Source organism: Pipistrellus hanaki (genome assembly GCF_964339955.1).
Source record: "Pipistrellus hanaki genome assembly, chromosome: 16".
Lineage (NCBI taxonomy): Eukaryota > Metazoa > Chordata > Mammalia > Chiroptera > Vespertilionidae > Pipistrellus > Pipistrellus hanaki.
The window spans coordinates 25,560,178-25,585,505 of NC_140518.1; the positions used below are offsets into that span (position 1 = coordinate 25,560,178).

General features: G+C 40.9%; 1 protein-coding gene across 1 annotated transcript; it reads right to left on the minus strand.

The window, feature by feature from the left end:
• Window positions 1-1,468: 1,468 nt before the first annotated feature.
• KIF2B (kinesin family member 2B) lies at window positions 1,469-3,508 on the minus strand (the record flags this gene model as incomplete). The annotated part of the gene is made up of 1 exon (XM_084863773.1): window positions 1,469-3,508. One exon carries the CDS (start codon window positions 3,506-3,508, stop codon window positions 1,469-1,471), a length of 2,040 nt encoding a protein of 679 aa, XP_084719899.1.
• Between the last annotated feature and the right edge of the window lie 21,820 nt (window positions 3,509-25,328).

A 25,328-nucleotide genomic window follows, 5' to 3' on the forward strand; every position in this document is an offset into this window, starting at 1 on the left:
GAGAGAGAAACACTGATCAGCTGCCTCTTGCACACCGCCTACTGGGGATGTGCCAGCAACCAAGGTACATGCCCTTGACTGGAATCGAACCTGGGACCTTTCAGACCGCAGACCTACACTATCCCGTTGAGCCAAACCGATTTCGGCTACACTGATAGCTTTTGCTCAGGACATTACTATTGTACTCCATGATGGAATTAGGTGTCAGAATTCTCAATGTCAGTGAGGCCTTTGTAACTTAAAAAAAATTGAAAAATAATAGGCCATGTCTACCAAAGGTAGTAACGGTATTGGAATACTATTTCCTATGTCCCCAAATTTCCCCAACACAAAGTGCCATGCACTTTGTTTGCAAATCATTCCATTTTATTCTTAAAAGATTTGGAACTGCTAGACTTGGAACCAAAAGACCCTTCATTATTTTATCATGGCATTTTACAAAGAAAAATGTTTGCTTAAGGTAGATGTGTATTAGGTTATCATATTCATATTTACATATCAGATTAATCTTTTTTGTTTGCGAAAGGATAGACTCTGTGATCCCTAAATCAAGAAAATGTTCTCTTGATTGAATTGATCTCCGGCATTGATATTTCTCCCATTCCCCCTGAAGCTTTTATAGGATGTATTTCACTGTGGGTCAGACCTTCTGCTATGGATCTGCCGACTTGTTCCCTACCTTAATTTGATGGGCAAAGGCTTTTTATGCGACTCACGCAAACACATAATTTGGTAAAGAGTGTAGTGGAATAAAAGCTTACAGACACCATAGCCAACAAAACCAATGCTTATGCAACACACACACACACAATCACTCCAAAGATGCACAGTACTTTCCCATTTCAAAGCAAAGATGAAAAATAAATATCCCTCTCAATTCTAGGCTCTTACCCAGAGCCTCCGAACAAAAATGCCTCACAAGTATTATCCTTAGATATACTGCATTGTATTCTGAGTCTCATCTCTTGACTCTGACTCTACAGTACTTTAATTCCCTAGCCACAAATCTAGGGTGTCTGTCCTGCTCAGAGCTAGGTTCTTTCACAGTAGGGTTTCTTAACTTCACAACTATTGAAATTTTTAACTATATATTTATTTGTTGCTGGAGGATGTCTGGTTCATTGTAAGATGCTGAACAACATCCTTAGCCCTCTGCCCACTATATGCCAGCATCACCACTCCCTTTATACGCAGTTTTGGCATCTGAAAATGTTTACAGACGTTGCCAACAGTCCCTAGGAGGCAAAATGTTTCCCAGTTGACAACCACTGCCCTGCATACAATATGGTAACTAACTACAGAAATGCAGAGGAAGAAGAAAGAGAACATTTCTGATGAGTTTTTTAAGATGACTAAAGCTTTCTTTATATCTAGATGATTTAGGCAATTTTTTTTTATTTATTTATAAGAAAGGTAGCACCTCCAGCACCCTCTCCGTGATTTCAGATCTGATCTGCTGCCATTGGCTTCACTCTACCTTTCTCTTCTGTTGGAGGTCGGAGCGTAATAATTTCAGTTTCTTTTGAATCTCAGTCAGAATACCTATTTTCTGCTCCAAAGTGGACAGTAACTGGACAATGCACACGTGAACGTCATAGTTTACCCCGCCTGCTGGCTCCTGGATGGTGTCCCCTGGCCCTTGGCTGGGTTCCTCACAGGAAGTGATGGTTTCCTCCGCTGACGGAGTGGCTGAAGTTTCCATTTCTCTGGTCTCTCCCTCCTTCTCGGTCTGTGTAGGCTGGGGTGTTTTCATACATTCATCCCTCTGAAGGGACATTTCTGAATTTCTGACGTGATTTTCCAACACCCTTGCCATCTCTTGGTCAACCGCAGAGAGCGTGCGCTGGGGGGGCCTGAAGTCCAGAGTCAGCTCTTTCACGCGGTTTGCGTATCTCAATGTGTTGAGGGTGTTCTCGCAGGAGGACATCCCCGGAGAGATGGTAGCGATCATGCAGGTGGAGGAGTTCTGCCCGACGAAGGAGTCGCGGAGCACCTGGGTGAGCTTGCTGGCCCGGAATGGGGTGTGCGCTTTGCTCTGGCCCAGCGCGCGGATGCACTCCTTGAGTGCCAGGAGGCTCTTGTTGATGTCCGCCCCTTCCAGCTGCCTCTTCCTGTTGGTCTTGGCCGTATCCGCTCCCCTCTCGTTCCCGGCTAAATCCACGAGAGAAAACTTGCCGTGCAGGGTGCCTCGGGACTTGAGGATGATCTGGAGCACGGCGTGGCTCCTGGAAGAGTGGGCATTGACGGACGTCTGCCCGGATGTCCTGCAGCCGTTCCCGCGCTCCACCAGGCTCAGCAGGTCCTCCACGCAGCGCACCTCCCGCTCCTGCAGCCCCACCACGTGCACCTGCTGGCTGCCGTCCTCCAGCACCTGCAGCTGCTTCTTGCAGTTGAGCAAGTCGAACACCTTGCCCCCGTAGATCTCGAAAAACGTGCCGTAGACATGGAGGTCGAGCTTGGCATAGGCCGCGGCGTGCAGCAGGCGGAAGACATCCTCTGCTGCCAGGGCGTAGATGCCCTTGGAACCGTCCTGGGCCTTCCCCGAGAAGGAGCCGCCCATCGTGTGCGTCTTCCCGCTGCCCGTCTGCCCGTAGGCGAAGCAGGTGGCCATGCCCCCGCCGAAGACCGACTCCACCAGCGGCTGGGCCGCGAACTGGTACACCAGCTCGTTGGAGGCCTGGTCGTCGAAGGCGCGGTCGAAGCGGAAGGCCTGGTTCTCCAGGTAGCGGGTGAGGTCCACCTTCTGCTTGGCCTCGTGCACCAGCACCACGCGGTCTGAGGGGATGGTGATGATGTCCAGGTCCTTCAGGAGGGCCTCTTGCGGGTTGAGGGGCCGCTTCCGCACGCAGACGCAGATGCGGCGGTCCCCCCGCGGCGGCAGGCCCGGGGGGGACACCTCGCGGGGGCCCAGGTGTCCGCGGTACTCCTCGATCATGCGCGCGATCTCGAAGTTGGGGTTCCCCGCGTGCCCATCCAGGGCGCGCTGGGCCCGGATCTCCACCTGCAGCTGCCGCCGGGTCTCCCGCTGCTTCTGCAGCTTCTCAATGCCCCGGAGGCAGGGGGACTTCTTCCACTTCACCACACAAGGGGTGCCGGGGACTTTCACCGCCAGGCTGTCCCCCCCGGGGGGCGTCTCATTTTTGGGGGGGATCCTTGCAAACCACCGCGCAGCCACACGCTGGTCCCCGATGGCCGGAGAGGGTGCCAGAGACAAGGAGGACAGCGACCTGGACCGCGTGGCCTGCTCCGCAGAGGCCAGCGCCGGATTCAGGAGGAAGATGGTCTCCAGGTCGATCTTCTTGCCCTTTTTGACTCCTTCTTCCACCCACTCTACCGTGACCCACGTGTTCTCACGTTTGAACTCCGTGATGACGGCGAGGTGGATGCGCCCGTCGCTGCGCTGGATGGCCACGCGGACGCCCGCCTGGACGTCCCGGCGGGGGGCCATCAGGGGTTTCCAGGACGAGAGGCGCCGGACCGCGGCTGGGAGGCACAGCTGACTGGCCATCGTGGAGGATGGAGGTGTCAGGACTCGCGTCTGGGGGCCCTTGGGGTTGGAGCATCAGGACCGGAGCCCAAGCCAGTCTGAAGTGGCCCTGGCACTGAGCGCGCCTGCCTTTGCACCTGCCTTTGTGACCTGACCCCCCGCGTCACAAAGAAGTGGGGAGTAGGGCCGAGGGCCTCCAGGTGAAAGGTGGATGGAAAAAGAAAAATCACATCTGTGGTGCCAGGTGCCAACGCCAAGGCATCTGGGAGAGAAGCATTGCTCTCCGCCATTGGGAGCGCAGCGATTGGAATTGGGCGCACGTTCCGTGGGCATGTGTGCCTAAGCTTTAGAAACATACTCCTTCTGAAGTCTTAACCTGTCCTCTCAAAGCCAAGGGCCTTAGCTGAGAACAGGTGAGCGTTCCCTTAAACTTGAACCCCCCAGCGATCGGAGGGAACAAGTGAAGGTGAAGCTATTGGCACATCACAGGCTTCAGCTGACTTTCTGGAGAACACACCCTCCGGCATGCCATCCTCCTCCTCACCCCGCCTCCGGACTTGTTTTTGGTGGTAACTTACTGTCCAATGTCCAACGGCTGTCTAAATAGAAAAGCAAAATGAGTTGGATGCAGTGGGTTCTTCTGATAATTGGTTAATACTAAGAGACTTCCTTTGGTACATCTGGGTTTTCAAACTCAAGCTCTTTATCACATGGGCTCTGACAGCCATAAAGTGAGTCTTGTTGCACCCATAGAAGCCAAAACAGGTCTTTGTCTTCCTCCTCCTCCTTCCCCTCCTCCTTCTCCTCCTCTTCTTTCTGCTTCTCCTTCTCCTCCCCGCCCCTCCTCCTCTTCCTCCAATCTTAATCTGGAGTTAGGTAGCCTTTTCCCAGCCCCTGGATGTCTTCTGTAACTGTGCCATCTTTTAATCTCCTAACCAGTGATGACATCGTTTCCTTAGGTAACCTCATCCTGTCAGGGGCTCTGTCTGTTTCAGGTGTTGTTTTAACAGGTCATTTCTTATTAATCCCCTGCTTACAAACGTGTCAGTAGCTCTCTATCATTCTAATGGACTCAGCACAAACTCCATTAGAGGCCACATGATGCATCGGGACCTCTTTCCTGTTTTCATCTTTTCATCCTTTCCCACCATCCTTACTCAGTCTAAAGTGGAGCCATACTGAAGACCTTGAGGTCCTTCAAACTCAGCATTTTTCTCTCAAATGACTAATTTTTAGCCCAGTGCTTCTCCGTTTTGGGGTGTATAACATTCACCTACGGGGCTTGTTAAGACACACATTGCTGGGCTCCACCCCTTCTGATTCCCCTAAGTATGAGGCAGGGTTCGCTTGCAACAACTTCCCAGGTGATGCTGATGATGCTGGCTCTGGGAGCACACGCTGAGAATTCTGGTGCTAGCCCTCTGAGCACAATAGCCCCTCCTTCCCTGCTCATTTTCCTGAGCTCTTCAATATTAATCTCAAATGGCACTGCCTCTGGGAAGGATTCTCTGTTGATAATGATCAGGCAGAATGCCCTTAAACAGAGACATCTCTTCCTAAGAAATAGTATCTATTACTAGTTGGATTTGTTTGATCAGGGGAACCTATAGCCTTCATTTTCAGTAGTGACTATTAAAATAAATCCCATAAGTTAACATGATAATATTCTGTTTGAAGAAAGTCATTGAACTATTTTTACAGTTTTGATAATCTGGAACTTCATTTTTGCAATAATATCTTCTTTTTTATCTCCTGAGACAAATTCAGAATTCAGACACCCTCTACATAATGCTCTCATTTTATGGATAAGAAAATACTGTGAGCCGAAACCGGTTTGGCTCAGTGGATGGAGCGTCGGCCTGCAGACTGAAAGGTCCTAGGTTCGATTCTGGTCAAGGAATGTATCTTGGTTGCGGGCACATCCTCAGTAGGGGGTGTGCAAAAGGTAGCTGATCGATGATTCTCTCTCATCAATGTTTCTAACTCTCTGTCCCTCTCTCTTCCTCTCTATGAAAAATCAATAAAATATATTATAAAAAATACTGTGAATATTTAGTAATAAGATAAATATATCTTGGTGTGAAGACCTCGGTACAAATGATGGCATCATTTTTGGCCATGGCCTGGGTGGCCATTGAGTAGATGAGCAGTTTCTCTAGATTTGAGATGGACACTATCTATTTTTTGAGTAATTATAACCAAGCAAAAAGAACATACAAAATGCTTACCATGTGTTATTTCCTTTGCCTAAAGGAATTCTACCCTCAGGAGTTTACCGTTTGCACGTTTTGCTTTATGTACCTCCTAAGAAACGCATGCCTTGACAAACAGCTGATATAGCCCCTTCATTTCAAATTCCTTTTTCCAAAGCCGAACACGTATCATGTGCAGCCTCATGAGGAAGGGTTGTGTGGGAGAAAGTAAGCGCAGGAAATGAGCTTAGTAATTTTCATTTATTAAATACAGGTATATTGCCCTGTTGGGGGCCTGTCAGATTTACTTTATAGGACAGAATGTGATTTCTAGTCTCATTTTAGATACAAACCTCCCAGGAGAAATGCATCAGAGCGGCGCCTTTCTCTCACTGGTTTAACAGATGTCTAGCAGCTGTTGGGTCTGTTTGATCACCTTGGGGGTCTGTGCTTTGCCGTATATGGATGCAGCCCGAGATCGATTTGGTTCTTCAGAGGAGCTTAGTAGATTTCCCCAAACCTCTTTGAAGAAATGGGATTCATCATTTCTAGTTTAAAAGTTATATTTTAAAGAGTCGAGAAGTGCCTTACTAAGTATATGCCTCTAGAAAACAAAGAAAAGATGAACTTTTAGAATGATTATAGCATTTTATCCTTACAGCTAGCTAGTATCTGTTTTTGTCTTCTGACATTTCACCGTTTCCTCCATGCACCGCATTTAAGCAGGACAAGTCCACCTTTCTCTAAGCCCTGGCACTGTTTTCATAGGCAAGCATTGTTTCTATGACAACAACATTAACTCAAAGTCATCTTTCCACAGTTTATTAAACAGCATGGCTTACTTGGGGATATTTATGGTTCCTGTGTATCTGTTGATTGTGAAAGTTGGTCTGTGAAGGTATGGTAAAACTAACATTGTCAGTATCTCACTTGAAACCCTTTAATGTTGGTTTATCTTTCAGTTTTCAGCATGCTACAGTGAGATGCTTGGGTTCTGCTCTAGTGTGCATATCAGTGTTATTTGCTTGTAACTTACATGAGAATTACAGAAGTCAGGTTACTCATGAACAAAGTAGGTGCCTTTGCGAGTTCAGCTATAGTTCTTTAACTTGAAAGCCATGGGCTGTATTTCTAATCCTTAGAGTCTTCTTTAGATTATGCAATTCAGGGAGTTTAAATTAATTTGCTATGGAAAAAAAATCAATAAGGGACACATAATAGTTGTGTGAGAAATAATTATAGGAATTTGGGTGTTTTTTTTAGAGAAGGTTTGAGAGACAGGCCCTGTAAAAGGCTACCCTATTGAGGAGTAGCATAATTTGTCCTGTATGATTTAAGGTCTGTGAGCATTCAGTAAGTTAAGTGCTAAGCCATCAAGACTCAACTCAGCATCACTTATCTGGAAAAGCGTTCCTTGACAGCTTCCCTTCCTCTACCTAAGTCACACCTCACTGAGTTGCCTTCCTCTCAATTCCCACCTTTGTTCCATATCAATTGATACTGCATTTAGCATTTTTTTTTTAAATTAAAAACATCTGCTCTGTCTCTCTAGGCATGTAGGGCCTTGAGAGAAGTGAGGAGAATGCTATACTTATGTTTGTGTACCCAGAGTTTGAAATATGGACTAAATTGCCTAGAACTATCAAAACCAGCACAATAGATGGATGTTTCAGAGAGAGAGAGAGAGAGAGAGAGAGAGAGAGAGAGAGAGAGAGAGAGAGAGAGAGAGGGAGAGAGAGATACTGACTTCAGGCCAAACTAATGAAGGACCTCATTGAATCAGCTATATATTCAAAAAACCTTAACGATTGTCTCCTAAAGTCTGAGCTAAAAGCCAGATATGAAATAGTGAAGAAAACAGCCCTAGACTCTGCCCTCAGGGAGCTTACTGCATCATTTTTGGAGACATGTATTTGCAAATAACAACATATACATATATTCATATGAAAAATAATATAATAATACTATATAATAGAGAGGTGATATGAAAATTGACCCTCACGCCATCACAAGATGGCTGTGCCCACAGCAGAGGCGGGATTCCAGTAATGAGCTGCAATGAGAGATCAGCAGGGACCTGAGGCTGTGTGGTGCTGGGCTGGGGGGCTTGATGGGGAACATCAGGCCATGCCTCCTACCCCAGTGTTGGGCCAGGGGAACCTCAGGCCACACCCCCACCCCAGCACCAGGCTGGGGCACCTGAGGGTGCACCAGGGGAACTGAGGCTGCACCCTCACACCGGACGGGACTTGATGGGGGATCTGAGGCTATGCCTCCCCACCCCAGGCTCTGGGCCACAGGAACTGAGGTTGCAACCCTGCCCAGCAGGGCTTTACCGGGTTGGGGCCGGCCAGGTCTGGATCACTGCCAATGGGGGTGGGGCTGGCTGGATTTGGGTCTCAGACTCTGACAGGAGGAAGCTTTTCATATATATTTTACTAATTTTCTTTATAGAGAAAGGGACAATAGCAATATTAAAATATTTCCTCTAATTAATTCCTTTTTAATGTGCAGGAGTTTTGTGTACTGGACCACTAGTTAATATATAATAGCATATTAAACTAATAGTATATAATGATATATATTGTATAGTAGTATATAATATGTAATTGTTTCACACACTCACAACTATAAACCTACTTTTGCCCACCCTGTATATGTTACAGATATATGGATAATATTTTAATAACTATAGCTTCTGTGAGTAAGAGCTCTAATCTGGTATATATTAGAGCAAGAGTAAATGACAGCTTGTCAGAAAATATGGCACCTACCATATTTAAATGATAGATCCAGGATTGGGCAAGATTTGTATTCTCAAACCGGGCTAGATGTCTGAGTCCTCTGGTAAACGTTCACAAAGTGCAGATGGCCTGTCTCCATCAAGACCTGTGGAGTCAGTCTCTAGTGGCCCAAACCTGGAAATCAGAGACTAAAAAGCACTCCAGGTGTTTCTTGTTACTGTGAAGCCAGGAAAGCCTCGGACCAAATGCCCTCTAGGTATCTTTCTATTCAGAGACTTTTATGATCCCCTGGTTCTGAGAATAAAAAGATGACTGATCCTTTGATATTCTGGTGGCTATTGAATTGTCTTGTTTTAGAATCTTGAATGTTTGAAGGCACTCCTGTTTCAATAAATGGGACACAATGCAGTTTTACTGGGAAGTCTACTTTTAAGTTTCTGCAAAAGGTTTGCTTCAAAATCTCATAAAATACCATGAAGTAAAATTGTTTTATAGCAAGACCTGTGTCATTAAAGGATATTTATAGGCATAAAGACATACCATTTATTTTTGTGTCTCTCACAGTGCTTTAGTACATAGTCCAAGTTGCTTATTATTAACATACTAGAGGACCGGTGCATGAAATTTGTGTACTGGGGTGGGGAGAAGGGTGTCCCTCAGCCCAGCCTGCAGCCTCTCCAATCTGGGACCTCTCGAGGGACATTCCTCTCACAATGGGACATTCCTCCCTCTTTCAGGGGAGTGGTTAGGGGGTGATCAGACAGGCAGACAGGCAAATGGTTGGCCTGTCTGCCTGTCTGATCACCCCCTAACCACTCCCCTGAAAGCCTGATCAACGCCTAACTGTTCCCCTGATGACCTGGTTGCCTCCAACTGCCCTCCCCTGCAGGCCTGGTCATCCCCAACTGCCTTCCCCTGCTGGCCTGGTCACCCCTAACTGCCGTCCCCTTCTGGCCTGATAACCTACAACTGGTCTCCCCTGCTGGCCATCTTGTGACCACATGGGGGCTGCCATCTTGTACAAGGATGTGATATCAATTTTCATATTACCTCTTCATTATATAGTACTAGAGGCCCAGTGCACGGATTCATGCACCAGTGGGGTCCCTCAGCTTGGCCTGTGGGGATTGGGCTGAAACTGGCTCTCTGACATCGCCTGAAAGGTCCCAAATTGTGAGAGGGCACAGGCCAGGCTGAGGGCCCCCACCAATCATGAATCAGGCTGGAGAGGGACTATGGGAGGACTCTAGGGTGTGTCTGGCCTGTCTTGCCCAGTCCTGGTCAGCTGGACTCCAGTAGCAAGTTAACCTATCAGTCCGAGTGTCTGCCCACTGGTGGTCAGTGAATGTCAAATTCCTGTCGAACTGTCAAACATTTGGACACTTAGCATATTAGCCTTTTACTATATAGGATTTTGTATTTGCTACATTTGTTTACTTATCTTATTGTTTATTCTCTGTTTCTCCTATTAGAATATCACTACATGAGGAAAGAGGACCAACAAGCCATGTAGCTTTAATATAAAGAGCATTAGACCTAGAATAAGAGACCTAGGTTTATCAGTTCAGTTATTTGATCTTGAGCAAGAAACATTATCTTTCTGAAATTTCCTTTTCTCATATATAAGAAAACAAAAAAAGGTTGGGCGAAATCTCTCAATTCTCCTCTGTCCCTTAAGTAAGAATGTTTCTAACTTGCAAACATTAAGCCTCATTCCAAAGATGATATAATTATTTTCAATTTGTAAGAGATTCTTGAAAATTGAGTCTTTAAAATCTAAGAGTTATTTGGGGAATGATGATAGAGTAACATTGACAAAGGTTTTTCAAGAAATGCATACATTTAATGGATACCTACAAGTGCCTACATATACTCACAAGTTTAAAGGACTCTGGAGGGTGAATTTGTGGGTGGTAATATGAACCTTTACAAGAAACAGCTAGCGTTTGGTCCTTACTCTACATTTAAACCCCCTTCATCCATTTTTATTTACCTAAAGTGAGTGATTTATCTGTAAGGTACTATGCTTTTAATTTGAATAAGACACTGTACAGAATTCAATTTTCATCCAGATTTGGTTGAGTATAGGTGGATGTGGCTGTAATAAATTTATTCTCATAGCCTTCCTTTATTTACTTGTAAATAGCAAACTAGATGGTCAAAACTGTCAGAAAAACATAATAGCTGATTCATTAAATATTTCCAGCAAATTCTTCTTTCATTTCATTGAAAATTTACCTTCTGAGAAAGAGGATATTTGAAAATTAAAAATACACAGAATTGCAGAAAGTTGTCAGGAAATATTTCTACATTGTACATAGGACCTTTGAGGTGGGCTTTGTTTCCTAATTTATTAGAACATAGTATTATGTAAAAGAGCCATCTCAGAAATGGAGAAAGCATTCTCAGCTTCACCAGGTTTTATTTTGAGTTATAATTACTAGATCATCAATTAAAGAGATAAATTTTATAAAACCGATAAAAATTGCACATTATAATGATTTACCCCAAAATGCAAGTTCTATATTATATACTTGATGCTTTAATAAGGAACAATCCGTTTTTATTAATTTTATTGTAAGAAGAGAGTTATAATATTACTAGGAGAAAATCGGCATTTAGCATTATTGTTCCTAATTCTTAATCATGTAGAGATTCTTTTAATTCAGATTACAGTTTAGTGTTCACTGCAATATGTGAGCTCATAACACTATCAGGATTCATCTATGTGTATTTCTTTACTATTGACAAAGTACTTATACATACCAATACCATATTTGATCCACTAGCGAACTTTTGAAGTACACAGCATGGATATTATTTGTCACATCTGATTAATGAGAAAGCTAAAACATAAAGAAAAACCTTTACAAATTGACATTTATAAAAAGTGATTTGAATTAGTACAAGGGCACAGTAATTGTAGGATCCTTTGCGATATATGGCAGAGCAAATTAAAAAAAAAAAAAACCCTACAAGAATCAGAGTTCTCCAATATGAACTTGGGGAAAGTTATTACCTAACTCAATTTTTATTTTGTATTACAACATAAAGGAGGTAACTGAGGTCAGTAGTGTGTGGTAAGGATGGTGTGTGATAATGTATGTTATATTCTTAGTGAAGATACCATCTCATAGTAAGATTTCAACAAGCCATATCTTTAGGAAAAAATAATAATGGAAGGCATTCAGGACTGATAAAAGGTGAACTCATTTAGGATCTTGAATCTTTTTGCTTTATGACCCAGGGCTTGTGACTTATATATGAGAGATCTATAGGATTTAGTGTCTTTATAGTTTCTATTCCCGGGTTCACTTGTGAATAAATGATTTTTATCATGTGTTAACCCTGGATCAAGTTCTCAAGTATCTTTCTCACTTTCTCTGTCTCTCTAAGCAAATATGTGTCACTCTGTCTCTTTTTCTCTTCCTCTGTCACTCTCCCTCATATATACATGTATCTATGTATATGTTTCTCTACACACACACACACACACACACACACACACACACACACATATATATATATATATATATATATATGTGTGTGTGTGTGTGTGTGTGTGTGTGTGTGTGTATGGAATATATGCATACATTTATATAAAATCTTACATGTGCCATATGTGTGTCTATATAGTTAATTCTTTTTAATTCTTAAAGCAGTTTTCTAATTCTCTGAGGCATTACTATCTTAAATTTAACTGATGAGAAATTTAAGGCTGAGAGATAGTAATTCTTCCCTCCTGAAGAGTGCCTAGGATTCAAGCTTGCCTACAACTCTAAAATCCATGTAATTCTGGATTTACCAAGTGTTGTAGCCAAAGAAATTTCTATTATGCAGAGGAATGGGAGAAAATCGAAGTCAGCCTGTATACACCCTTTGGCGTTTAGAAGTTTGCATCAACGTGATATTTACGGCAGTCTCATAATTGTTCCAACCTGTCAGTCACTGGTACTTGCCATCCATAGAAATGAAAGATAAAACATTACTATATCCTGTGCGGTTTCACTTTAGATTGTACAGTTCTGGGGTGGGGTCTGACATGGCAGCCTTTTCGGTTCCACTTAGTCTTCTCGACCCCTCCATGGGCCCCCATGATTTCCAGCCTGCCTTTGCTTGTAGCTGATATGTGTGTATTATATTCTCACATGGAGCATTCTGGGGTCTCTGAGCAGATCACAGCTAAGAACACACATGTTGGCACCGGGAGGGGGTTCTCTGACTGAAAGATAATTAACCTTTCTGCCCAGTGCTCATTGTAAAACCCCTAAGTGTACCTCCCCCGAGAGCCAAGGTGGCAGGACCTCCTCTGTTCTCGCCTAGATTTTTAATCTTTCTCCCTTATGCATCTATAAACAAAGCCTTATCTCTAGGCCAGACCATTCTTATAGCGAGTCTCTGGCCAAAAGCAAATGATCTTTCCAACGTGCGGAGAAAAACTGGCCCGGTTTCAGAGTGTTTTTGGATTAAAAGTGGCAGGCACGTGCCAACACCATCAAGAGCATGCCCATCCCCTCTGCACCTCCTCCTGGGTATATACGTTATGAACTGTGTGGCTGTGGATCGGTTGTACAGAGAGACAGGAAGGCCCAGCTTCTCGGGCACTCCCTGGAAGAGACCAGTTGCTCACTTTCTGGTGGCTCGATTTTACACGTGAGAATTGCCCTTCACGTTTTGCAGTGTCGCTACAGCATTTTACACATCAAAATGCATCGCCATGGGGAAGCCATTACAAATAGCCACTAATAATAGTTAGCATTTTTATTTATAATAAAATAAATAATAGTTGTTTTTCTTATACATGAATTCAAACTCCTGTTAAGACTTTCCACAAACTGATTGATCCTATATCAAGGTAAAAAGACAAAATGGTTTCAGTTTTAACACACCTTCTTTTCACTAATAAGAAAAAAAAAAAAAAAACACTAAGTAAGTCTTTGGCAAACCACTGTCAGGATGCCTGAGAACAAATTTTACAAAACAACAAACTAACCCTGTTGTTCTTTTGTTTTAAATTTGCATAGCACTTTTCAATTTACAAAATTCACTTAAATGTGTTGACTCCCATTTAACAGTTTGACAATTTAAATTAGGCCACAATTTTTAAATGCCTATTTTTTAGTAATCATTAAACGAGGCTCATGTAATCTTCATTGCTATTATGTGAGGCAGGCTGTATTCTTTTATTATTTCTTTTCCTTTTCTATTGAATATATTGGACATACTTGTAATGAGTGTGTTGTATTAATTCTTGCCCCGAGAAGAGGAAACTGAGGCTCAGAAAATTAAATTATATGAAAGAAAATTTTAAAAAATGTAAGGGGGAGAGATTAACCAAAGGACTTGTATGCATGCATATAAGTCTAATCAATGGACACAGGCACCAGGGGGGTGAAAGCATGAGTGGGGGTTGAGGGGACAATGGGAGGATAAGGACACATATGTAATACCTTAATCAGTAAAGAAAATATATATATTTTTTTATTTTTTAGGTAGAGGGAGAGAGAAAGAGAAAAACATCGATATGAGAAAGCAGCATCGATTGGCTGCCTCTTCTATGCCCCTTACCAGGAATTGAGTCCAAAACCCAGGCATGAGCCCTGAGTGGGAATTGAACCCATGTCTTTTGAAGCATGGGATGATACCCCATCAGTTGATCCCTATAGACCAGGGATTCAAGAGATTTTTATTCAAAAATCTTATACCTGCTTTGTGACATGCTGTCTCTATTCTGCAACTAGACACAACTCCCTGAGGAATCAATGCCAATCTCAGCCACAGCCCGATTGTTTAGTTACACTGCAGAAAACAACCACTCCTGAGTACATCTAAGAGTTTCCCAAAAGGAGCTATTTGAAAAATTTCCAAATTATCCCTAACTGCTGTATATTGAGCAATAACAGAAATTGCTTTCTTGCATTTCCTCCCTTAGTGTTTGTACCTGCTCACCGAAGTCATCTCATACACAACGCATGGTAATAAACTATAGCATGCCGTAGCTACAAAACCTCATGCATGTGGAAATAAAACCGAAGCCCATTATTAGCGAAGTGTCCTTCCAGTGCAGTCAAGTTTGACAAACTTTAAATAATTTGGGCAGGTGCCTGCAACTAGTGTTTCCTGAGTGCTTTGTAGGTGTCTCGTCAATGAGCTATAATTCTAACATGCTGAGAACTGTAAATGATTTCCTTCATCAAAATTCCAGTGGATTGTAATGTCACACAGGAGTTTTCCTTGCCCATTTCCTTGGGAGGAAGATAAGGCGATCTCCCTATTTACAAGCTGTTCTTTTTTGAAATGTTTATTCTCTTGAAATTCCATTTTCTTTGTGGCTCCTAAAACTGTGTTGCTCTCTGGATATCATTTCAAGTAAAATAGATATTTTCACCACAAAACATGCACATTCGCATTCACTTATGAAAACATGAATATAACTGATCAGTGGCTCTGTTTACTTGGATGTGAAGCAAAATTGTTTGTGGCTACCCAGGGATAGCTGACCTAGCTGAATAAAGTACCGTGCTCACACAAGACGAGGTTTAAGCTCGCTAAGAGGCATTCTTTGGGATAATCTAAATACATCTGTTTTTAAAGGTTTTCTTTTGCTCAAAGAGAGGAAGGGGCCTTTGAACCTATTGTTTATTTTTTAGGGGAAAAAGATTTTATAATTCATACATTTTTATCTTTGAAATGCACACAAGCAGTTCTTAGTTTTTGCCACTATAAGATAAGAAAATGTTGCCCTAACCAGTTTGGTGCAGTGAATAGAGTGTTGGCCTGCAGACTAAAAGGTCTCAGGTTCGATTCCTGTTAAGGGCATGTACCTTGGTTGGGGGCACATCCCCAGTAGGGGATGTGCAGGAGGCAGCTGATCAATGTTTCTCTCTCATCGATGTTTCTAACTCTCTATCCCTCTCCCTTCCTCTCTGTAAAAAATCAATAAAATATATATAAAAAGGATAAGAAAATGTTGACTTGTATACAGGCCACAAATAGGGAGATTAAAGCAAAGAACTATAATAGAATACCATCTCCAAAAATTATCTGCTTCTTAACCAGATATTCTTCTATTTGGTGAGAATAAATTATTCTTCCTTTCTCTCTCTCTCTCATTTTTGTAGGTGTCTCTTTTTTCTTTGTATTTACTTGTTATGCAACAACTCAAAGAATAGAAAGAATAGGAAAATGTACTCATCACTCACAAATATTTTTAATCTATATTCCTTCCTACTCTGCTTGATCACCCTTAGATTATTTTGAAGCATATCACATTTTATTCTTAAATATTTCAGTGTATATTTATGTAATATAATCATGTTATTTCAAAGACCATAACCATTATACCATTACCACACCTATAAGCCACTATCCCTTGATATCACCAGGTAGGCAATTATTGTTCAAATAGCCCCAATTGTTTCTTTTCATTTGATTTTCCCAAGTGCATTTTTCTGAGAGTTCCATTAATGTCTTTTAATCATATATTGTTTCTCCAATCTTATATTTTAAAAATGTAGAATATAATATCTATTTGTAGACCAAAAGAATTCATTGCTCTGCAGTGCTTTCACATTCTAGATTTGTCAATGGCTTCTTTGTGATACTGCTTAAAAATCTTCCTCTGCCCTTTGATTTCCTATAGGTCCATAGTTTGATATAGAGACTTGCTTAGAACATTGCAGAGACAAGGGTGCATAGTTCATAACTGATCTCATTAAAAGGCACATAATGTGTGGTTGTCTTTCTCATTTTGTGATGTTGTAGTAGATCCTAGTGAACAAATTCTCCCTCTCTTTCCCAAGCCTCATAAGAGGAAGTACATCTCTCCAGTTCATTGGTGTTGAGCTTAGCCATTTGACTTGCTTTATCTTATGGGATGTGAATGGATATGATGTATACCATATAGATGCCATGGCTTCAAGTGCATTTGTTCAGTCTGGCTTACTCTTCTAAAACCGTGCCTTCTGCTGGGAACATTGTGTTTCGAATAGCGCCTGCTTCTTTCATCTTGGGTTTCAGATTGTGAAGACAGAGACGTGGACCTAAAACCAACTCATAGTTTAAAGTTGCAGTTTAATATCAGCTGACACATAGACCCAATTGTTTCCTAACCAAGCATTCAATGTTTGCTGCTGTATGCTACTGAGTTTTGTGATTATTTTCAAATAATATTATTGCAGCAAAAGTAATAATGATATACACATACTGTTGATCAGTGGGTTGAGGTGTTATCGGATTGCTCCCTACCCTCTGAATGGTTTTGGCAACCATGGATAATAATTGCTTAGAGGCTTTATATTATTACGGTTTGCAAAGTGGTGACATTCTAAGTCTACTATTCCTTATTCATGTATTCCTCCCAGAAGGAGATTCTCTGAGCTGGTTTTAAAGGGAAGTTAGGGTGATTATTTTAGAATTATTATACTTTATTTGATAGTTTTAAGAATAATGCACTGGTTCCCTAGTCTCCTCCAAAGGTGACTGGTGAGATTTTGTTTTGTTTCATTTTGGTTTAAGTACTATATACTCATAAATTTCATCACTATAAGAAAAGACACCAAATGGTATTTGATGCATTTCCACCAATGGTTGAATTAATGTCTTTGATGCTCACATTGTCTATTCTTAATATTATTATTAAGAATAACATTATTCTTAATATTTATTAGTGTTTAAACCCAATGTTGATACATTTCTTAAAACACAGAGATGAAGCCCTTCCCTTTGATTTTTCTAGTGGAGCTTCTTTTCATTTCACTAAAACACAGAAATCACTAGTAGGGTTTAGGGAGTCGGAGAAATTGCTGACGATAAAATTCCTTAATGGACTGAGACAAAGGCAGTGGTTGCTGGCTGTTAGCAAATCCCCAGGCTGGCATGCAGTGTATTGGCAAATGGTTCAGAGATACTCTAAGATTTAGGGACTGTACAATGCCTGATGTTCTATCAGTAGGAGATTCCCAACATGAAGATGGAGTCCCAGCTAAGTGATCTTCAGTAAATGACAAATAGAGGATTAACTGCCTGAAGCCGTTAGTCCCACTAATTCAGTATTTATAGCCATTCAAGTAATTAGCTTTTTAATTAACACTGAAAGATCTGAAACTACCCATTTGCATTCCATTCTAATTATATTAACAAATTATGCACATAAAAATTAAAATTCTGTTTTTTTTAAATATTCTTTCAGAGTGTGCAAATAGAGTCAATGCTTTCTTAATAAATGTCTCTCAACTGTTATTATGTTTCTAAACAGAATAGAAAAAAAATACAAGTTAATGCTGATCATTTAAGTATGGTGCATCCAGTTGGGATTATAGAATTAAAGCAAACAGGCTTTACAAGAGGGTATTAGAGATTTACTACATCCACTTATTTAACTTATTTTAATAATAATCTGCTCATTGAATTATTTAACACATTTTTTAATAAAGGGCTTTGTATGTGCATTGGGGTCTGAATGTGAGCAGATCAGATTGTTACATGTATTTCTTTTAAGACGATTCAACTAAAAGAGCTATCTCAGAATCTATAGAATAGGAAAGAAAAATATAAAAATGATGACAAAGAAAAATTTGAGAATAAGAGTAAGAACTCTACTTTTGACTCCCTGATTATAAACTTGGGCCTGACTTCAATGATGTTGGTTTAGGTATATCACTAAGGAAAATCTCAAATCCTGAAATCTTTTAGTTCTTTTACTGAAACATCAAGATAAATTCTTGTTTTAAGGCTGCTTTTTATACCTATTTTATACCTTAAGTATACACTGTCTGTGATGGTCATGTAATCTAATGGGTATTTGGTACAATGATCCCTAATATCGGGCCATCTTTAGTTATGTTAGAACTAGAGGCAGATTTCTATGTCACATCAGTTTGTCAGTCCAAGAAGATTTGGTTTGACAGGTGTCTTGTCCAAAGAGATGTAGCACGATGTTGTTTCCCGGCCACACCCAGACTTAAAAACTTTTACTACCATCCCCGCCTGAGGAAGTGTGTACTGCCCTATTGTCAGGGAAAGTAGCAGTCACATAATTAGAGGTGAAATAATTCAGGTTGTAAAGTTCAGACCTTCATTCTGCTGAAAGACAGACTTGGGAAGAATCATTGTTGAAGTAGCTACCCTGATTTTCTCTTCAGTTACCTCCACCTCTTCTAAGTTTAGAAGCAGGAAATTAGATCGAGACCAGGCGAGGTCTTACAGTCCTATATGTCCTTTAAAGAGGGGCCAATACCTTGCCTTTCTCACCCAGTCAGGTATGAGAGATATTAGTAGTTGCAATTGTTTTAATGTTCTATTGCTGCATAAGAAACCAACCCCAAGTTTGTGGCCTAACACAACAGATCATCGATCATAATTTCTCACAGTTCTATATGTAGACTAGGTTCAGCTGGATAGTCTTTATAGTCCATGCAATGATGACTAGGGCTGAAATTTTCCAGGTGGTTAACTAGGCTGAAATATTCAAGGTGTAATATTCACATGACTGGTGCACTGAAGACAGTCAGGAGACTGGGTGGAGCTAGGCTAGCACACAGGTATAGCTGGACATCTCTCTCTCTCTCTCTCTCTCTCTCTCTCTCTCTCTCTCTCTCTCTCTCTCTCTCTCTCTCTTCTCTCTCTCTCTCTCCAGGTAGTCTGAGTGTCTCTTCCTTTTCTTGCTCTCAATAGGTTTTTGCCAGTAGTTTACCTGGGCTGCTCACATAGTCACTCAAGGCCTCTAAGAGGACAAAGGTAGAAGCTTCCAGTCCTTTCAAGGCTAAGGCCCAGAACTTTCACAAGGACACCTTAGTTACATCCCATGCACAGATTCCTCACTGAAGGAGATTTCTGCTCAGGCATAGATGTGCTGCTTTGGGAGTCAACTTTGAGAATAGCTATCAGGAGAGGGGTACCCCCTGCTAAGTTTATGAATCTGAGAATAGAAAGAATATTGCATGCTTTTGCCCGGTTGCCTTTGGAAATGGAAGGTCCCACACATTTTCCAACAAGCTCACAGCCCAGAATGTACAACCAAGCATCAGAGGTTTCCTGGGCAGAGGGGTCTGGGAGGGCAGCCTGAGTTTGGTCTCAAAGGGAGTCAGGGAACCAGGAGATGCTTTCAGTATTGGGGAAGGGATGTAGGATGCTGCATCTGACAAATAGAGGTTTATACTGAAAAGTTCCTGATGCCTTTGTAGAAAACTCATAGCTCGTGGATTATAAATGTCCCTGAAAAACCATGTGTATTATTTTGTTCTAGAATCAGACCCATGGCAGTCAGTTGAGATCACCCGATGTTTTATAACCTGATCTATAATGCTATTTATAATTTCTAGATAACATAAGCTTTTTAAAAAATTTCAGCATGGGGAAAGTATAACCCTTAATACTGTATTCTATCAGAATTTATTTATTCGTTTAATGGGAAGGAAGGAGGAGGGATACTTGATTCCAATTTTTACTAATGTTAATCTCTGGGGTATGCCCACATGCTTTAAATACATTTCCAGTTTTGCTTAAGCTAGTTTATTGTGGGCTATTTTTCCTATCAAACAAGCATTTTAATGAAAATAATGCTTAGCTACAACTTTCATTTTTGCAAAGTCACGATGTTCCATGACTTCTACTTGCCATATTGAACGGATAGAAAGGAGGTAACTGAGTGTGTTATTATCATCAATCCATTTATTTAAAAACAAGCTGATCCAATAACAAGCTAATTGATTTTGTCATTTCATAATTGCCATCAATTGCCCTCTTTGCTTTTCTGCTCTTCAGAGAGAAATTTTCTTTAAATGGATTTCAAATGGTGTTTTTTATTTATTTATTTTTATTCTTCTCCATCTTAAGTGCCTTCTACATATTTCAGTCACAATCACCTGTGAGGTCATGATAATTTGTCATTATGAAGGAGGAGAAAACATTTTTGTAGAAAGTATATTTTAAGGATTCTGTAGTGCACAAATGCTTGCCTGTTGTTTATTTTTTATATGATTATTGTCTGGCTTATTATAAGCAGCATGGATATTCTATTTCTGTGTTTCTTAAAATGCCCCTGTGTTCTTAAATTTTGGAGTCACTTTATTTTCCTAAAGACTGTGTTATCAGGTGCACATGTTTTGTTATATTAATAAACTTTTATTGGAATGTAATCTACCTACTGACAAACTGTGTTCACTTCGTGAATATTCATCAAACTACACAAAGCATAAGTAGAGTCTGATGAATATTCACGAAGTGAACACACTTGTGTAAGCAGCACACAGATTAAGAAATGGAACACTGCCAGCACCTTGAACTCCTCATGCTCACTCCTAATGATGACACCCTCCTCACAGTGTAGTCACTATCCTGTGTTTTAATATCTAAACTAGTTTGTCCTGTTTTTACACTTTATAGGAGCATGCAGTGTTTACTTTGCATTATATGCTCTTTTGTGTCTGGGTTCTGTCTCTCAGTAGTTTCATGGGGATCATATGAATTGTTGTACGTAGCTATCGTTTGTTAGTTTTTCTTGCTGTACAGCATTCCATGTATCCATAAACTACCATGTGTCCTTGCCAGTGTGGTTCACTCACTTGGGACTTGTCCTGTGCACCAAAAAGTTGCAGGTTCAGTTCTCAGTCAGGACACATGCTCTTGGTTTGGGCTCGATCCTTGGTAGGGGTCATGCAGGAGGCAGTCCTTACATGGATGTTTCTCTCTCTTTCTCTTTCTCTTTCTCTTTCTCTTTCTCTTTCTCTTTCTCTTTCTCTTTCTCTTTCTCTTTCGAGAGAGAGAGAGAGAGAGAGAGAACAAAGCAAAACAAAAATGCTACCATATGATTTCAAATTATGGAATTCACACCAGATTATACATCTGAGCAAGACAACGAATGGCAATGGGTGGGACAGAAATGAGATGACACTTAGTTGCATGTTGCTGTCCTGGAAAATGGTGTCTGAGATAGTGATTAATATGTAAAAAAAATCACCTGAGTGTGTTCTCTTAAGTAATACCATGGGGTAGGAGAAAGAAGCAGGACCAGGTATAGAAGGCTGTGATGTGATTACAACATGGCCTCAGTCAACCTCACCAAAGATCGTCTTTCAGACTGGTCTTAGTTTTGGCCAAGGGAGGACATGCTATGGTAGACAGGTAGAAAGCTTTATTTCCTTGGAGTTACACCCCTGGGTTTCTAAAGTCGCATTTCCCTTTGTCCAGCCATAGAAGAAGTATAGCTAGGGTTTCAGTAGAGCTAAACTCAGAGTCAGTGTCCAGAGTTTCCACCCCATGTTGGAGCTGGGTTCAGTTTAGCATCAGGCTAGCTTAGTATATTCCTGCTGCAGTCCATTAGTTCTATGTGTGTGCTGACTGCATAGCCATGGCCCATGCAGACAAATGAAGAGAACCAAGAGAGCACACCTGAGCAACAAGAGTCCCAAGAGCACAAAAGAAGGAATTTCTTTTTAGGGGATTATGTATCCCAAATACCCGAGGGCCTGCAGTGGCCACACCCATTCTGGTCACCCATCCATTTCCCCAGATGTGATTGACAGGCAAGTATCTTCCCTATGCCATCCCAGCTTTACTGGGCATGCATCTATCTCCCCTTTGGTGGATCCCTGAGAAGTGTAAAGTTGTGTATTCCTGGTGAAGTGCCCAAATGACATGCCTATAGTACCTGGCCTTCCCTTTGCTACTTTTCTATTATTAATAGCGAATTATAATGGTACCATAAACACTCCACCTTCAGTGCTGAATATATCTTCATGTCTGCTGTTCATGGTGGCAAAGAAGAATAGATTTAAAATAAGCTAAGGGGAAGAAAGGTGAGAAACAACATTCATCAGTCATCTAGGAAGTCCAAGGCACTTTATATATTTTACCTATTTTGTCTCACTGAATTCTCATCACTATGTGAAGTAGCCATTACTGTCCCTACTTAAAAGGAAAATGAAACACTGTGGATTGACAATAAGTATACGTAAGACTCACACATATTCATCTCATTCCAGTTTGCTTTTTTTTTTTTTTAATCCAATTACACTTTCTCTTCAAAAGATATAAATGAGCATAAGCCTGGCCAGCATGCTCAGTGGTTAAGCCTTGACCTATGAACCAGGAGGTCAGGGTTTGATTCTTGGTCAGGGCATATGCTGGGTTGTGCGCTCAATCTCCAGTGTGGGGTGTGCAAGAGGCAGCCGATCAATGATTTTCTCTCATTGATGTTTCTATATATCTCTCCCTCTCCTTTCCTCTCTAATATCAATAAAATATATTCTAATATCAATAAAAATATATTTTAAAAGAGAAATTAACATAAATATCGGAGTAGAGTAGGTGAGTATTTTTCCTTTACCTGCAGCTGCAACTACAGATGCATAATTTACAAGAACCAGAAGTTCTTTTCCCCCAACTTCAGCCCTGATTTTGTTTATAAAGCCCCATGATGATGGAGATATTTGTCATTTCCCTATCTCTAGTCTAGCATCTAAAGCAAGGCTACAGGAAGCTCAATAAATATTTGTTGAATTAATAAATGTACTTATCAACTCTCACAGTTTTGTGGTGCTTAAATAAAAACAAATATGCAGCTGATGAAGCCACTCAGCAATAGATGTGAACTATGAAATTTATTTGTTCAAACATAGGCAATGACTAGGGAATTTCTATTTATTTATTTATTTATTATTTATTTATTTATTTATTTATTTATTTATTTATTTATTTATTTATATTTTAAAAAAAGTAATGGAGTGATAGCATCACCCAAGGGCACACACTTGTGACTTAGGTTTTTCAACGGAAAGAACCCTTTCAAAAATGAAAGGCAACTTTCAATTACGTTCGGTCTCTCCCTGCTTTCTCATCTTTTCCCCTTTTCTTCATAACTTGTATTTGAAAAGATGGCGGAAATAACTTCTGAGAGAATAAAATACCAAAGGAGTCAGAATCAAAAACTCTGAAACTGACAGGAAAGCAAGGCCCAGATGTGGCAGCATTTCCAGAGGTGGCAGCCGAGGAGTTGCAGCAGGCAAAGACTTTATTTGTGGTTCCAGTAGAGTGAACAAAGGGCCGCTTGTGGAGATATTGACTGTGAATTTTTTGGTTGAAGCAAGTGGAATAAATAACACACATCCCCCAAATAAGAGAGAACTGAACTTGGAAAAATCTCTTTGATAACAGTGCTTTGCTGCCTGGTACTTTGCTATTGTGAGATTCCTTTTCAGTGACAAAGTAATTGATTTTCAAGTGCCTCTGCTTTGGGGCATCGACAAGGACCTCATAAATATCAAATTCACTTTTATGGAGGCATTGCCATGTACTAAAGAAAACTGGTGTCATTGATTCTCCACTATTGATCATCAGGAAGGACAGAAAACTGACGATTACCAAAAATAGGTTGACTTGTTTCCTTCTTTAGAGTCCAAGGCCAAGCTTAGTCACTAGCTAGTGCAGTGGTACTTGCTACATTTACTCATGCCTGGAAGCTAGAGATGTTCTAGTTTACCAAAATACTCCCTCCACGTGTTTCTTTTGTCTACCTGTCTATCTATGCTCAAAAAAGTTCAGAGTTGGAAAATGACATCATTTTTGGACTGCTCTAATGATTGGGGAGTTATACCTTATTTTAAGCTAAATCTGTGTTGTTGTTTTTTTTTTTTTAAATATATAGATTTCAGAGAAGAAGGGAAATGGAGAGAGATAGAAACATCAATGATGAGAGAGAATTATTGGTAGACTGTCTCTTGCACACCCCACACTGGGGATAGAGCCCACAACCCAGCCATGTGCCCTGATTGGGAACCTAACCATGACCTCCTGGTTTATAGTTGATGCTCAACCACTGTACCACACTGGCCAGACAGAAATCTGTTTTCTTAAAGGTAATGAGCCTACTGATTCTAGTTCTACCTTCTAGAAAATTTGGAAGAACATTAATTCTATTTCCTCAAAGATAGTTTTTATAAAAATTAGGATCCATTCGTCTTAGGCTAAATAGTTAAATATTCTTTAACCATTCTGAGAATGATAGTAGAATCATTTTAAAATGGTGATTCTCAAACCCAAATGCAGTTTTTGAGTTGATCTAAGCAAGTTGTTTCCTTTTTTTTTTTTTTTTTTTTTTTTTGCTTATATAGCTCCTAAAATATTACTTAAAATAACCCTTTGCCCCTTCACAAATTAAGTTGACATCTAATTATATTTGCTGTTGTGACTTTATTAAATTAACATTTGGTAAATAGAGCCCTAGGGCATCAAATAGTGGGCATAGGCTCAACTAAAGTCCATAGGGATTGAAATAGAGAAGTTTATTACTCACTGGTCCCAGAGGAAGTCATGGCATGCCTGGAGGTCAAGGCAGAGGGAGTGGCAGTACCTGGGTGACATGCCTTTGTTAGGGTCTATGGTGGAGTGTCTTGGCTTCCCCGGATAAGGTTGAGCAGCCAATTCAATTTTATATTCAAAAGCCCTAACCTTTTTCTTCCTTTATTGATTAAGGTATTACAAAAGTGTCCTTATCCTCCATTGTCCCCCCATCCCCCCACTCTTGTTCTCACTTCCTGGTGGTGTCTGTACTCATTGGTTATGCTTATATGCATGCATACAAGTCCTTGGGTTGATCTCTCCCCCTTAGTCCTGCCCTCCCCTAACTTTTCTAATTCCTGGAGACTCAATTGACTATGATTGATAAACCAGGTAAGCTTTCCACTGGTACATTAGTTTCATCTTTGAATAAAAAACAAAGCCTCATTAAAGACCACATCTCCATGATTTTTTCTTTCTTCCTAAAAATTCAGACATTAACAGATCTCTTTCCTTTATTTTCTACATCTGAACATTTAAAACTCAGTTACTTTTTTTTGACTGAAGAAATATTTAAAACCAGGACATCTTAGACAAGTCTAAAAGTCTCATCTTGATTCTTAAGGCAAA